At 40.1% G+C, this 16,551-nt stretch overlaps 1 protein-coding gene and 1 non-coding gene across 2 annotated transcripts in view; both read right to left on the reverse strand.

Annotated features, from left to right (window-relative positions):
- The window catches only part of RAB3GAP2 (RAB3 GTPase activating non-catalytic protein subunit 2), a 99,641-nt gene that overhangs the window by 45,206 nt on the left and 37,884 nt on the right, over positions 1-16,551 (reverse strand). Inside the window, exons 4-9 of the mRNA XM_007129270.4 lie at positions 15,926-16,007; positions 13,964-14,011; positions 13,812-13,887; positions 13,389-13,490; positions 8,897-8,996; positions 6,516-6,614 (exon numbers count right to left, since the gene is read on the reverse strand). Coding sequence (XP_007129332.2) covers positions 6,516-6,614; positions 8,897-8,996; positions 13,389-13,490; positions 13,812-13,887; positions 13,964-14,011; positions 15,926-16,007 — 507 coding nt within the window. The remainder of the gene's footprint in view (positions 1-6,515; positions 6,615-8,896; positions 8,997-13,388; positions 13,491-13,811; positions 13,888-13,963; positions 14,012-15,925; positions 16,008-16,551) is intronic.
- LOC112066714 (small nucleolar RNA SNORA36 family) lies at positions 4,112-4,243 on the reverse strand. Its single transcript, XR_002892821.1, has one exon. It is a non-coding gene; the product is annotated as a small nucleolar RNA SNORA36 family (small nucleolar RNA).

Here is a 16,551-nt window from a genome sequence, read left to right on the forward strand (position 1 = left end):
GACCGGGGCGCGAACCCGGTTCCCCTGCATCGGCAGGCGGACGCGCAACCACTGCGCCACCAGGGAAGCCCCAGTTTGTCATTTCTTATAACTACAGAACTTTCAAGTTATCAGCCAGGTATACCGCAATATCATTTTGAAACATAATAAGTACAATTAACAATCTTTATTAATAACGTCAAATACAATTTTAAAAAATTTTTATTAGGGCTTCCCTGGTGGTGCAGTGGTTGAGAATCTGCCTGCTAATGCAGGGGACACGGGTTCGAGCCCTGGTCTGGAAGGATCCCACATGACGGGGAGCAACTGGGCCCGTGAGCCACAACTACTGAGCCTGCGCGTCTGGAGCCTGTGCTCCGCAACAAGAGAGGCCGCGATAGTGAGAGGCCCGCGCACCACGATGAAGAGTGACCCCCGCTTGCCGCAACTAGAGAAAGCCCTCACACAGAAACGAAGACCCAACACAGCAAAAATAAATAAATAAATTAATACTTCAGTGGAATGTATCTTTAAAAAAAAATTTATTAGACTACAGTTGATTCATAATGTTGCATCAGTTTCTGCTGCAGAGCAAGGTCAATCAGTTATACATATACATATAGCCACTCTTTCTCAGATTCTTTTCCCATATAGGTCATTACAGAGTATGGAATAGAGTTCCCTGTGCTGTACAGTAGGTCCTGATTAGTTATCTATTTTATATATGGTAGTGTGTATATGTCGGTCCCAATCTCCCAATTTATCCCTTCCCCTCCTCTCCGCCACGCTCCGGTAACCATAAGTTTGTTTTTCACACCTGTGACTCTTTTTTTTGTAAATAAGTTCATATGTACCATTTTTTTAGATTCTACATATACGTGATATCATGATATTTGTCTTTGTCTGACTGACTTCACTCAGTAAGGTCATCCACTTTCAATGCCATCCCTTGCATCCTGTCATTATCAACTATATATTTTTTGAAACTTTCATTTTAAGCGTACCGCCTTTTGACCACCACCTCTTAGCTTTCCATCTTAACTACTCTAGAAATCCCCTGTAATAACTCTGCATGTCATTAAGAGTTTCAGTACATTACTCTACCATTTTCACACTGTTCATCAAGTAACTCATGTGATCACTTCCCTTCTTACCTGGTTCTGATTTGTGTTCCATCACAATCACTCTCTTGCACAATTCCCGCCCCCTCTTCCTCCACATACTCACCTGGCTCAGTCTCACCCCTGGTTGACCTAAACTTTCTGCCTTCTCTGCTGTCTGCACCAATAGAGCTGATCATTGTCAGAGAAAAACAATACACCTGAGTTTCAGAGTAAGGACCACAAACAAATGGGCATAGACCAGCCCAAAATCCTACTGTCTTTCTCTGCCCCTCTACCCTCCCATGCCCAAATCTCTTGCAATCTATTCATTGAAGAAACCAGGCTGCTGGACACTAATTTCCTACAGTCTAGATTTTGCTGACTGCATCCCTGTGGTGTTATTTAATATTCTGTCCTGCTCTCTATATTGTGGCAAATTGGTGGGCTCTAGAGGACTGCTGTCTTTTGATTCACCAATTTTAGCACTATTTTTCATTGATTTAAGGTAAATGAAGACATAGCATATATACAGCCCCTCTTTCTCCCCCCATATTCTTCCAATATAACCATATCTCAATATTTAAATTAAATTCACACTCTCTGTTCTCATTATAAAGAACTCACTGCTAAGACAAGCTGCCTACTGTAATTACACTGCCTTAGATGTGAATTTTTCTTTTCTGGATTTATTACTACCTTGTCATTTAGGGTTTTCCCCAAACAACTGAGGCCTTTCCGCACTTTCAAACACCTTACAGTTCTTAATATAAATTTCCATAAAGTCAAACTCACTGGATAATTTTCTAGGTCTATTATACTGGCTAAAGAAGACCTCTTTGACAAAATGATATTTGAACAGACAGCTGAACGAAGTGAGGGAGAGAGTCATGTGACTAGCTGGGTAAAACCTTCCAAGGAGAAAGGGCAACAATTACAAAGACTCCAAAGTGGGAGGACGCTTGGTGTATCTGAGGCTCAGTAACGAGATCAGCGTGGTGGAACAGGGTGGGGAGGAGGGGAGAGTTCGACAGGAGATGAAGTCGAAAGGTACCATAAAACAGACAATGTCAGGCCTTGGATGCCACCGTAAGGCCGTTGGGTTTTATCAGGAATAAGATGGGAAGCCACTATAAGGTTGTGAGCAGAGAAGTGACAAAAATATGACTTATATTTCAAAGGGATCACGTTAGCTGCTGATTGGTGAACAGATTTTAGAGATGAGAGAAAGGAAGCAGAAAGACCAGTTAGGATTTTTTTCTCCTCAACAGTTCAGGCAAGAGACAGTGGTGGCATGGACTACTGAGCTGCCAACGATGGAGATGAGACTCGGTCAGATTCAGAATCTACTGTGGGGGTAGGAGAGGCGAAGGTGGACTGGATGAGGAGGGTGAGAAAAGGAGAACATCAAGGACGGCTCAAAAGCTTTTGGTGGGGGCGAAAGCAGACGAAGACGAGAGAGAAGAACAAAGGAGGACCAAGTGCAAGGAGAGGAAATTAAGAATTCTGTTTGGGATCTGTTAAGTTTGGATACCCAGGGGGAAATGTTCAGTAGCTGGAAAATGAGTAAGAAGTTTAGTGAAGAGGTCAGGACTGGAGTCAAAATGGAGATGCTGTGAGTTGATTTCCTGTTCTTGTGTTTCTGAGTTTTGAAAGTAGGGGGTGGAAATATTTATACTTCTTTTTTTTTTTTTTGCGGTATGCGGGCCTCTCACTGTTGTGGCCTCTCCCGTAGCGGAGCACAGGCTCCGGACGCGCAGGCTCAGCGGCCAAGGCTCACGGGCCCAGCCGCTCCGCGGCATGTGGGATCCTCCCGGACCGGGGCACGAACCCGCGTCCCCTGCATCGGCAGGTGGACTCTCAACCACTGCGCCACCAGGGAAGCCCGGAAATATTTATTCTTAAATGTAGCCCAATCTGGCTTTCATCCTCGCCATTCCACTTAAACTTCTCAGATCAGAGTCAATGAAGAGCTAGCTCTATGTTGTCAAATCCAATGGACCTTCTTCTTTCTTGAATTCTATGACGCATTCCACAGTTAACCACTCCCTCCGAAATTTATATGGATAATCCGGACCTCTCTCCTGACCTTATGACTCATATATCCAACTGTCTACTTGGCATCGCCATTTGAATGTCTGATTGTGTCAGAAGTTACCCTGTAAAAAACACAACTCTCCACTTGTCCACTCAAACCTCTGCCTTCTATGCACATTTCAGCCATAGCCTGATCATCCACTCAGCTGCTCAAACTTAAAAGCTACGAAGTCTTTGACTCTTTTCCTTCTCTCGTTTCTAATACCCATCCCTTAGCAAGAGCAACTACATCTCCAACCTGTCTACTTCTCTCTAGCACCACTGCTTCCTCCCTAGACAAAGTCCTCATTCTCTCTTATTGCAACAAACTCCTTGCTGGTCTTCTCTTTATTCTGTAAGCCTCTCTCTAAAGAGCAGTCAGAGGGACATTTTTAAATATCCCCTACCTAGACTCCATCAATGACGTCCACTGCATTTAGAATAAAACCCTAACTCCTCAGCCCTATGTGATCTGACCCCCGTCTACATCTCCAGCCTTACCTGTTCCCATTTACCCCTCACTGTACAATCAAGTCACATCAGCCTCCCTTCTGTTTCTTTAAGCCTCCAGTCTTCCACCTCCCCCCACCCCGGGCCTCGATCTCGGCTTCTTCCCATCCTGCATGTCTCAGGAGAGGCCTTTGCTCGCCAGTCTACCCAGAGTCCCCTCTTCCTTTACTTCTGTCATAACCCTCTGCTTATTTTCTTCATGATGCTTACTAACATTTCGTTATTACCCTATTTACTCATTTGGTTTAACTGTTTGTTTTCTGTCTCCCCATCACCAGAACGTAAGCTTCGTCAGGGCAGGGGTACTGTCTGCCTTGTATTCTAGCACCAATATTAGTGCCTGTGGATGTATCAGGTATTCATTCATTTCTCTGTTGAATGAATCAGTCAGACCTCTACATAAAGATGTACACAGGATAAAGCTCATGGCACCTTTTCTTTTTTCATTTTGTAGGCTGGGAGATAAATGAATAGAATAATATTTTCTATCCAATCATTTCTCCTAGCCTGTCTCAATGTTCCAAAGTTTAATTAACAGAACAGGGAAGTCACCCCGAACTGAACTCAACACTTTGGAATTTCGCACATTTTTATGTTAGCAAAAAGTAAAGACAAACGAATGTCTACCAACAAGGTGCTTATTACGGATTATAGGCAGACCTTGGAAATATTGCAGGTTCAATTCCAGACCACTGAAATAAAGGAGATATCACAGCAAAGTGAGTCAGTGAATATTCTGGCTTCCCAGTGCAAGTAAAAATTATGGTTACACTATATTGTAGTCTGTTAAGTGTGCAATGGTGTGATGTCTAAAAAAACGTACTTATCTTAATCTGAAAATACTTTATTGCTAAAAATTGCTAACCATCATCTGAGCCTTCAGCGACTCATGGTCTTTTTGCTGGTAGAGGGGTTGAAATATTTCAAGAATTACCAAAATATGACACAGAGACACGAAGTGAGCAAATTCTTTTGGAAAAACGGCACCAACAGACCTGCTCAACACAGGGTTTGTAAAAAAGCAGTATCTGTGACACGCAATAAAGCAAAGCAAAAGAAAACAAGGTCTACCTGTACTCTGCACCAGAAATGCAACAATACACAAAGATAACCTGTGTGTCAGGTATCTCCTGTTCCCCCCTCTGGATTCACACACCTTCCTTCTCTCCCTGCCGGCCCCGAGGAGCCAGTGTGTGCATATTATTAGCCCAGGCTTCCAGTTGGGTTCAGACAATGGGAAGTCTCACCGGGACCTCAAAGACAGAAAGGAGAACGAAGACAGGATATCTATTTCCTTGTGACCACTGGCCAAGAGCCATCCTGCTCTTAAGGCGCTGATTCTACTCATTATCTCCAATGAGCAGAATTTAGGCCTAGGAGTGGTTAACAGCTGCACTGCTGATCAGCCCGCAAGACGCTGTACTATCCTGTGTGGTTCTCCTATACCACATCTGTATAAGTAGTTTCTCTGCAAATGAAGCCTCTTTCAATTATCCTATTTCAAGGATGCCATCTGTCTTCTACTAGGGCTCTGAGAAAATGTATATTTAGCAAAACTGTTGTGAAAGCCTCTTTGTGATATGTTGACTAGAAAAGGGCTACAATGTAGTTGGCATGAGAGAATCCTTTTATGAAGACATATCTCTGCATAACCATACACATATTACGCTTGCACTTACACACGTCTGTACGGATGTTTACCACAAAGCCAGTGGTGAGTATCTTTAGACGGTAGGATTTAGAGGGATATTTTTTTCCTTTTTTCTTTATATTTTTATGTACTATTTGAAAATTTTAACAAGCATAGACTGTATTATTAAACAGAAAAAAACAGGTATATATTTTAAAATAGCATTTCCTTCTTCTCCACACCCATTTCTACTCTTAATTTAGATGCCCATTACTTCTTACCGAGATTATTATAGCTTCCTTATTGCACTTAGTTTCTAGTCTTGACCCCTACATTGCAACCTCTAAACTTCCACCAAAGTGATTTTTCCAACAGGCTAAGTGATAATACCATTCTCTCGTTCAGGATTCTTCAATGACTCTCAACGTGGCGAGGAGAAAGATGTAAGTTCCTCCGCATAGTATACTAGCCCTTCAGAATCTGACTCCTAGTTACAGACTGGCCTCGCTTGGGCCAGTCTTCACTGTTTTTCCTGCACACAAGGCACTTCCACCCCAGGCCTAGTACCTGTTGGCTAGAGTGCCTCACCCACGCTTGTTCTCTTGGTCAAGTCCTACTCATTCTTTCCATCTCAGATTGAAGTCAACCTCCTGTTCCCTGATTCCCCTGGTGCTGGGGGCTTCTCCTCTGCTCCCACTACAGCCAGTCCACTTGTCTACTATGACAACCATCATGCTGTGGTACTGTATTGTTTTCACATGTTTCTCCCAACTAGCCTCATGCTTCCTGACAGCAGAGACCCACAAGTCTTTCCACCTCTGCATTCCCGAGACCTAAGACAGTATGCCTTCAAATACTGGCTGCAAGAAAAAAATCTGCTTTTCTCTATATTTTGCTGGTCTACAAGTTACATTTGTAGAAGACTGATCTATCTGGTAATTATATGAGTTAAACTCAACTGTATAAAAATAAGTCAAATAGTGGGTGACTTAAAACTGTACAGTACTGCTGCTGAGGTCATAATTGCTAAAACAGCTACCATTTCTTAAAGACATTAACCTTTGATAATCTCTAAGTCTGAACTACCTTCCAAATGTCTCACTAAAGACAATGCATATGCTTTTCACATGAGAATAAATCTACATTTCCAATAAATGAGATACTTCAATCAAAAAGTATAAGAAGTAAATTCCAAAAGAATTGGAACTAGTCATGCTTACCAATACTAGCATGATCGATAATTGTGTCAATATCTTGTAGACCCCATTTCTTATAAGCTAACGGTGGTGGCTGTATGTTCTCATTGCCTGATGCTGCAGCTGTCAAAGATAAAAATTAGACAATCCAAACTTAAATATAATGGAGAAAATGAAGTTTTATCAAAAAATCATCAAGAATAACTTGGTTTATTATTCTAAAATTTCAACTAAAAATAATGAGGCAAAGTAATGTAAACTACGCATACAGTGAGATTTATTCACACCAATACAATGCACATAAAATGCAAACATTAAAAGACTAAGTTGGCTGTCATAAGAGATTTTGGAACACTCAGGAACTAGAGAAGACTATTAAAAATTCTAGACTACCACTAAAAATCAAGGTGAATTCAAACTGCAGTAGAAGCCAAGTAACTAATTTCTCCCCCTTGAGTAAGACAGCGGATAAAATCCTGGGAACAGCAACCAGCGCCTTAGCGAAACCTGACGATATGCCCAGCAAAGGACACGTAATAGAAAGGTCTCGAATGCAAGAAACCGAGGCCAGGCTTGACAGAAGGATATGCTAACAGTGATAGCACTGCCAGAAAAATGAATGCAATGCTGATCACTGACCTCAGCATTTCCACCGAGGGGGTGAATAATGAAAAGAAAAGCAACAGTTCCAGCTCTTGCCACAGGTTCATGCCCAAGGCCCCAGTCATCAGTACGTTCTCATGCTACATATTAGAAAACGGCTCGATTCTGGTTGTTTATTCTGGAAGTGGAAGTACTCTGATAAAGGAAAACTGTAATCTCCTCTTAGCACTTCAGATTTGAGAGTAAGGCCAAGAAGAGAGTCTTCCTATATTGTGAAATAAAAGTCACAACAGCCTGCAGCTAAGTAATCAGAATTATTTTTGGAGCAACTTAAAATAAGTAAGAGGGCACAAAGTGGCTTAATTACTTACTTCCTAGGAGATAAAACGGCGTTATGGACTCATACATAACCAAATAAACGGAAATTCAAAAATAGTAAAAATGAAACGGCTGACGATACCAATTAAAACACAATTGTCTATTTCTGGTTTATTTTATGGACAGAATTTTTACCTACAGAAAATGGCCAGTCTCTTTCGGCACATACATTAATGGTAACTACTATGTCTCCAAGATAACAAAGATATTGAAACTTATGGTGGGCTAAATTTAAATAATTTAAAAGATTATGAAAATAGGTATAAAAATTCAAACAAATTTTGACTTTACAGAAAAGCATGTACTACTAAAGAGCAATAGAACCAAGAATGTTACAATCTGCTAAAAAGACAGTGACAACGTTTCTATTGCAATGCAAGATGCTGCATTCTTTCCTCAGAAGAAATCGTTTCTCTTGTGTCTTATAGTATAGTTCTGGATTTATGAACAATCTTTATGAATGAGATAACACATCTTAATTAAACTCTTCTTTCAGGGAGCTGTCTAAATCATTTAAGAGTTAAACTCTGTTTGCTCTTTTTAGGACCATTAAGGCTCCTTTATCGAAACCCAGAAGAACCCGGGGAAAGTCAGCACCAACACTGGTATTTTCATTGCTTTTAAGGCTTTTCGTTCCCATGATTTAACATCTCTAAAACTGGAATCTTAAAATCGATGGTGTGACTCTCACTGGCAGCATTTTTACTTCTTAGTGAAACAGAAAATAAGAGTGCACCTTATAATCAATGGCGTCTTGAGTTTGATGAAAACCAATATCCTCTTCTAAAGACATAAGAGCATCAGAGTGTAAACTATGGGTAGTAGAGATTGAGAATTCTTGATTATTTGTGCACTTTTCATGCCAAAGTCTGGAAATGATGTAGCTGCCTATGTAGATTATATTTAGGTCTCTAACTTTTCTCTGTTCAGAAGTGTTTCAAGTTAGCGAAAAGCAGCTGGTGTTGACTTCCTACTGGGTCCTGCCTAATGCCCCCTGCAAACGTTATGCCATCTTTACCCTCAGTGAGACTGGAAACAACGTAGAATCACAAGATTTCAGCATGCTGGCCCAAACAGCTGCCCATCTAGTGAGAAATCTGGTTTCTCAGCTAGATGCAACTAAATTCTCCACCCCAATGTGGAATCTCTCTCTTAACTGGCCAAGACATGTTGCTGAATCAGTAAATAAAGCCTGCAGTTCAACTGGCAACATGTAAAGAGAGTTGATGTTCTAGTCCTCGCCTTTATCTTACTAAGCAATCTACCCAACAATGCACTCCCATTTCTACAGTAACCGTTTTTTTTTCCTTTAAATCTAGTTCAGAAGGCCTTTTTAATTTAGAAGACATATTTAATTCTCTAAGTAGATTAAGTTAAATGAGACAAACATCACCAGAGGTTAGCTATTTCTTGCCCAAACTTACCTTTTGCCACCTGATTCCGACAAGCACGAAGAGACTGAAAAAGGCTAAATCCGTCAATAGTCACGATGGCAGCTGGATATAAGATACTCAACTCTTCATTCTATTAAAGGAATAAGAAAGAAGAAAATAATAAATTTTCATTATTGCCAAATAAGCACATCTATTTTTCTATTACAGCTGAATGTCATTATTAATGTAAAATAAAAGAATACTATAACTAAACAACTGTCAAACACCCAACACACAAAACAATAATATCAGGCAGAGGAATAGTAAAAATAGACAATTTCAGAATGCCTTTTGGCCAAGGACTTAACATTCTTCGCAAATATGAGCCTTTGTACACGGTGAATAATGTTTTCAGGATAGATGGTGGGAGTAACCAAAAAAATGTACACATTTCATAAAAATGAAATATAGTCACTGTATGGATAAAAACAACACATAAAAGTAAAAAGAAGAGAAAAAGGAAACTCACCTGAAATCCCAGACATATATCAGTATATAGTGTCACATATAATCACACACTTTTGTATGAGACTATACCATATCACATGTTCTTGGTATTCTAAAACTATTCCATAACACGTTTCTCATTACTCAATAACACGCCAATGACACTCTTCCATTTCAGTAAGCGAGCAAATCATTTTTTGTTGTGGAGATGCCGCAGCTCACCGTATGAACCAAACTTCAGTTAACCAGCTCTTACTGATGGACATTTAGTTTGACCTCCTGCTTCTGCCTTGCTCTCCACCACCCATGCCCCACAGACAGAGTGATCTTCCTGAGACTCAGCAGGCTGAACCGCCCTCCTGATTAAATCTCTCCAACGGCTCCCTTCTGCACTTAGAATAAACCTGAACTCTAACCATGCTACAAGCTGCGGCCCCTGTCGCTAACCTCATCTCACCTCTCTCCCCTGGCTCCTTGAACACGAAGGCCATTATCGCCTCAGTACTTTCCGTGTGCCTGGACCTTCCCTCCCAGGTCTTTGCCTGCCTGATTCTTCTGATGGTTCAGGTCTCGGCTCAAATGCAGTTGCTCTGAGAGGCTACTCCTGAGCCTCTGTCTCAAACATCACCTCCATCCCCTTGGCTCAGTACACTCTCATTAACGTGATTACTGCCCTCACGGCACCTATCAGAGGCTGGAATCATCTTGGAATCCCTAGTTATTCATCGTTGGTTTCCCTCCACCATCCCCAAACTGCAGGCCCCACGAAAGCAGAAACTTTGCATGTCTGGTTCACCAATGGATTCTCAGTGGTTAGAACTGGGCTGGGCACACAATAGGCAGTAAATAAATATTTGTGAATGAATTAAATATTTTCATTATTATAAACATCACTGCAATAAACATTCTTCTGTATATATCTTTTCACATCACTTTGGTGTAAATTCCTTCAAGGGGGTCTGTTGGGTCATAGGGTGTTCACGATTTTCATTTGTGTTATTGAACTGTCTCAAGAAAGTACCTATCAATTTTTACTTCTATCAACAATACATGACAGTGCCTGTTTTTCCAAATTGTCACCAACTTTTGTTAATCTTCATCTTTGCCAATCTGAAAGGTGAAAAATTATCCAAATGTAGTTGCTTATAGTCTTTAGATTATTAATAAGGTTCAAAATTTTATCATATGCTTTAGACCAACTATATTTTTTCTTTTGAGAATTGCCTTGCCCCTTTTTCTACTGGACTGTTGGGGTGTTCCCATTTTTAAAAGACATTTGTGGGCCACAAAGCGTGGGAAGCAGGGGACAAGGGAGCTGGGGTGGGGGCTCACGTAACAAGTTCACAAGGCTACGCTTACACAGTCCACTGAGCGTGGCAGAGGGGAGAGAGCCCCTGACTCGGAGGAACTAATCAGCAGCTCGTCAGTTATCTCCAAAATGAGACCGCCTTCCTGAAGAAAGACACTCATACAAACACCAGTGGTCCAACAGCTGCAGAAATTACGCTAAATGACAGAGATCTTTATGCAGAAACCACGAAGAAGTTTCTTTGACATTCCAGAAAAACATCTGGAATCTTCTCCTGCAATGATCAGCCATCACACCTACTACACTCACTGCCCCCAGAACTGAATTACAGGAAATCTGCTCCTGTGATCTTTAATAGATCTAGGAGTATACTGAAGAAGCAGCAAATAGATATTTTTGATATATAAACTGATATATCAGATCCAGAGATGCTGCGTAGAATACAGGGTAACGACAAAGGCTTCTCTCCGCATGTTTAATAAGAGTTATTTTTCAACTAAAGGATTTTCTTGACTCACAAAAGCAAAGAGCAAACAAATATTTAAATGTGAGTTATATTTTCCCACTAGCTCTAAAAAAAGATTATTATAGACATAACCAAGTTTAAAGTGTTTAAACAACCTTCATCTTCCAGAGAATTTGTAAAAAAAAAAAAAAAAAAGGGAAATGGCTCTCGAGACATAGCCTCACTAAACAGATTATCTTCTTGGATTTCCAACAGCTTCTTCATTGTTTTCCTTCAATAGTTCCATTTTCTCCCGTCTCCTTACGATGAATATTATAAGACTTAAGTCTTCAGGCTTCAGTTTTATTTTCCTATAACTTTTATGCGGAAGAATTCATTCATTAGCTATGACTTCAACCATCGTCTTCAATCTAGTCTTTGTGTCTATATGGTAGTTCTGTATCACTACAGGCATGATGGTATTTTCATTTTATTTCCTACCATCACCTCAAACTCAACACGTCCAAAACCAAATTTAATAACCTTTGTTTACTGCCAAAGCAGTCCCCTCTTCCAACTTTGTCAATGGCACGCCTCAGGATGGAGATCTTGGAGCCAACTCATTTTTCTTTTTAAAATTCGACATCTCAGTACGATAACCCGTCCTGTCAAATGTTCCTCCAAAATTATTTTTGTACTAGTCCTTTCTCTTCCCACAGCATTGCAGTCCTGGCTCCCAGCACTGTACATCTATTACAGATAACTTAAAAAACCAGATAACTAGCCTCCCTGATTCCAGGCTCTCACAAGTCCAATTCATCCTGAAGAGTCCTTCAAGATCCCTTTGATTACATCACTTCCTTCTCATAAATCTTTAGTAGCTTCTAAATCTCCTGAATCAATTCTGATTTTCACTTGGCTTTCAAATTTATGAAAAATTTGGCCACTCAGCCTATTCAACAATTTCTCATTAGTTTCTAACATAGGTTTCTTTGTTGTCTCATACATAGTCCTATGTTTGAATCTTCCTTCATTTTTCTCCTGACTACCTAAAATACTTTCCCTTCTTTTCTCACTAATTAAGGTCTATACCCATTTTCAAGGCTTAATTCAAACTTCACCCCCTCAGTGAAATTTTCCTTTTTTGTCCTAGTCCTAAGTGAGCTCCCTCTTCTCTAAACGTGCACAGAAGTTATTCTGTTCATAAAAACTAGCAAATAATAAGGTATTGTTTAATATTACTGATTAACTCATTCATAGGTATTAATAGGTATTAGTCTAGTCTCTCTTACTAGTTAAGTTTCTTCTAGAGCTCCAGTCCATCTATCACACAATTTAAGTCCACACAGGCAAATTTGAAGATTTGTTTACTTCAAATCTTCTGGAAGCAGGATAGCACAAAGAAACAAGGCATATTATATAGTTTTGACAAGGTACCAAACAAGATGTGCTGAGCAAGCGTGTATCAGTTTATGTGGCTCTACAATTACTCTGTGACTGTGAGACAATGAAAATCTCACACAGCACCAGGAAGAAGTGAAAACTGTGGAGAGCCTTAGACACTCAATAGTATTATTTTCTCTATCAAAATCGTCAATGAATATAAAATATTTTCCACAATAAATAAAAACTTAATAACCCCGTTTCTGAGAAATAGGTTAGTGCAATGTGGTAGCACTATTAATAATACAGCTTGGGGCTTCCCTGGTGGCGCAGTGTTTGAGAGTCCGCCTGCCGATGCAGGGGACACGGGTTCGTGCCCCGGTCTGGGAAGATCCCACATGCCGCGGAGCGGCTGGGCCCGTGAGCTATGGCCGCTGGGCCTGCGAGTCCGGAGCCCGTGCTCCGCCACGGGAGAGGCCACAGCAGTGAGAGGCCCGCGTACCGGAAAAAAATTAAAAAAAAAAAATACAGCTAGAACATTTTTCTTTTACTCTCTATATAATTTTGACACCTAAGTTCAAGTTAAAAAGATATAAAGTTACAAAATACCATTCTGTACCTTAAGTCGTTATTAAATTCTAAAACTGAGAAAACTTTTTGTCTTCTGACTTAAGTGTTTTATTTCATTGTAGAGCAAAGCATACAATATTTCATTAAGTAAGTGAAAGCAAGACTGGTATTCTTTACTCAGCTATGAGTAGCTTATATTTCTATTAAGAATATGACAGCACAGCTAACTGTGCCACAAGAAGAAACTTAAAGTTTCCACCCAATGAAAGAGGGAAGAAACGACTTCAAAGTAAAGCCACTACTACTCTGGACACAATCTCTTATACTACCTGCTCCGTCACGCCAGGATGTCGTGGGATTTCATAGGTCCTGCACTTGAGCTGTAGCACTGGGTCCTCATTCAGGAGCTGTGACAGCAAGAGCACGCCACTCTAGGAGGAAGCACAGAGATAAGCCCTGCTTGTTTTCTTACCAATATACCGGAACAGGTACGGCCAGAGAGCATCATTCCCCCACAGGGCCTTCCGTGGATGCCTGGTAGTATGTTTGCAGAATATGGCTTCTCTTCTCTATAGCTCCTACCAGAACCTTCTACCACCACTGCTCCCCCTGTTCCAGCCTCCACCCCATAAAGTATCAAATACACAGTCCCAAGGGGAAGGTGGTCATGAGTCACAAGTGAGTATGATGGGGAGGGGTCACCAGGTGCTCCAGTCAGCTGGTATCTCAGAACCGCACGGCACTCAACTCACCTCTGTGTAGAAGCGGACGTAACCCGAAGTAAAGCCCACCACAATGCAGGTCCAGTCTGGTCGTCCAGTGGAACTCCTGTTACAGACAAAAGTGACGGTCTTAAGCGCTCATAAATCAAAGCAAAGAAAACAAATGACTCATTCATCCTTACCTCTTCTGGCTTGCTAGTGGGATACACAAAGCACTGGTTACACATTCCCTAAAAACAAAAACAAAAGCATATGCTTACCTAATGAATTGATCAATTACTTTGAAAGCTCTATAACGGGATGTTAAAGGGCAATAAGTGGAAGAGAGCTCTGTGGATCAGTTGTATCCAATGCCTACATAAAAAAAGAGTAAAACTCCCCCATTAAGTAGGGTCATAAAATCCATTCACATAAAAGGTAACGAACGTCACATTCACTTGGAGTTAATAAAAAACAGTGTTTTTCACTCTGTATTGTTGTGAAAAGCACAAAAGTAAAGAAAGCACACCTTTACTGTACATGCCTGATTATACACAAAACTGAGGAAACATCCAATGATCACCAAGCAGTCCTTTCCCACTGTTCCCCTCTCCTCTGCATCAGCTAAGAACTTGGGCAGAGGGTGGGAGGAACCGGCAATCACATTACAGGCGAACTGCACTTCTGCTGAGTGCGTTAATCTAGAGACTTACCGCATTTCAATTGGCTGGCTTCTTCTTTTATATTTTGCAGAAATCGCTCCTGATAACCTATTTCTACGCACCTGCTAGGCTGGATGGTCCCTAAAAGACTTTTTTTTTTTCTGACACATAGACTTGAAAAATTTGTCTCGCACTCAGAGACAAGCCTCAAAATTAAAATAACTCCTACTGACTTTTATTTAACCTGTAAAACCTCAGAACCATCACCAGCTTATTCAACAAAATATAAACCCTCTTCCACATACATCAAACCAGATAATCACCAAACAAAATTAACCTTTTTGTTTGTTTGTTGTCTCTAAAGTAATTGAACCATTATGTTTGCTTTGCATTTCGGACAGAAATTAAATGTCTTCAAAGTGCTTAGACTAAATGACTTAAGGAGAAATATTATTTATTTTGATAAAAGTAGAAAAAACAGTTCATTGAGTATCTACAGAGTGTCAGGCATGTACTATGGATTTCTACTTGGTTGTCTTTATCTGAATTCAAAGTCTGAAGAATCTTATTCATTCCGACCAGGTAACTTTCAGTCATAAAAATTTAACTGAAAACAGGTTTTGGCTGCAGGTTCCAGGCTAGCAGCTCCATCATGGAACCACGCTAGAGATCTGGTTTTAAAACTCTTACTGGGACTTCCCTGGTGACAAAGTGGTTAAGAATCCGCCTGTCAATGGAGGGGACACAGGTTCGAGCCCTGGTCCGGGAAGATCCCACATGCCGCGGAGCAACTAAGCCCGTGTGCCACAACTAAACAGCCTACGTTCTAGAGCCCGTGAGCCACAACTACTGAGCCCACGTGCCACAACTACTGAAGCCCACACACCCAGAGCCCATGCTCCACAACAAGAGAAGCCATCGTAATGAGTAGCCCCCCCCGCTCACTGCAACTAGAGAAAGCCCACACGCAGCAATAAAGACCCAATGCACCCAAAAATAAATAAATAAAAGCAAATAAATTTTTTTAAAAAAAACAAAAACCTCTTACTGGATCAGTAGGAAACTTGAATTTACCAGCTTGCATTTCTGACGTATTTGTGAGTTTTAAGAATTAATGTAACACTGTCCCCTTTAAGTACAAGCCCAATGCTGGCAAAGCAGAAAAGACAAGGGCTGCCCTTGACTTTTTAGCTGAATAAAATTAATGAAGAGCTGAGGAAAAGACAAAATGTAGACAGGATGTTATGAGAGTCTCTCTGAATTCTCCTTTAAATTCTCTCCAAACAGGAGGTTTTTTTTTTTTTTTTTTTAAAGTAATCACATGGTTAATAAAATTAAAATTTACTGGCCAAATCATGCTCTACAACTTCTAAAGCTGCAAAGAATATACATTTACTAAACATTCCAAACAATGAAACTTCTTAATAGATTCACATACAAGTCAAACAATTTCACATATACATTTAACACACAGAGAGACAAAAAAAATGAACTGGTACCTACCCTTCTTCGACACTTAAAGAACCACTCCAACCAACAGCAAACTGCATTTCTTCCTTCCCTTTATCACTATGTTTCCATTTTGCTGAAAAAAAATTAAGTTATCACACAAAATAACTTCTTTAACTATAGTATACTAAAACAGAGAATTTATAAATTTCACTCTTTCCCTTTAGAACGATGAGTACAGAATTGAATAGTTCTATATTAATTGATTTGGGTCTTTTTCTAGGTAAATATAAGATAATGTTTAAAAATTTTTATAAGATTTTTATAAAACTCTCTCTCTAGTCTCTTTCCTCCAATTCAATCCATATAATAAAGTTAATAATTCTTATGTACCACCCCACCTTTCTTATTTATAAAACTATTTTTTATCTTTAGTTGGCAGAGAAAATTTTTCTATTAGATTTATGCTACTGGAGGGCAAATCTGCTTTACATGACCATTCCATATCCATTTAATATAAGATCTTATTTTGATCAGTGAGGTTTTCCACATTCTATATATACCCAAACTTTAAATTTAATCTTCAACAAAAATTATAAGCTGAAAACTTATGCCCCAAACAGGAAACTACAGCACTGTGAGTTTTCAAATTAGGGTTGAAAGTCACTTGACTCACATTA

The sequence above is a fragment of the Physeter macrocephalus genome, chromosome 4 (genome assembly GCF_002837175.3).
Source record: "Physeter macrocephalus isolate SW-GA chromosome 4, ASM283717v5, whole genome shotgun sequence".
NCBI classification, from domain to species: domain Eukaryota; kingdom Metazoa; phylum Chordata; class Mammalia; order Artiodactyla; family Physeteridae; genus Physeter; species Physeter macrocephalus.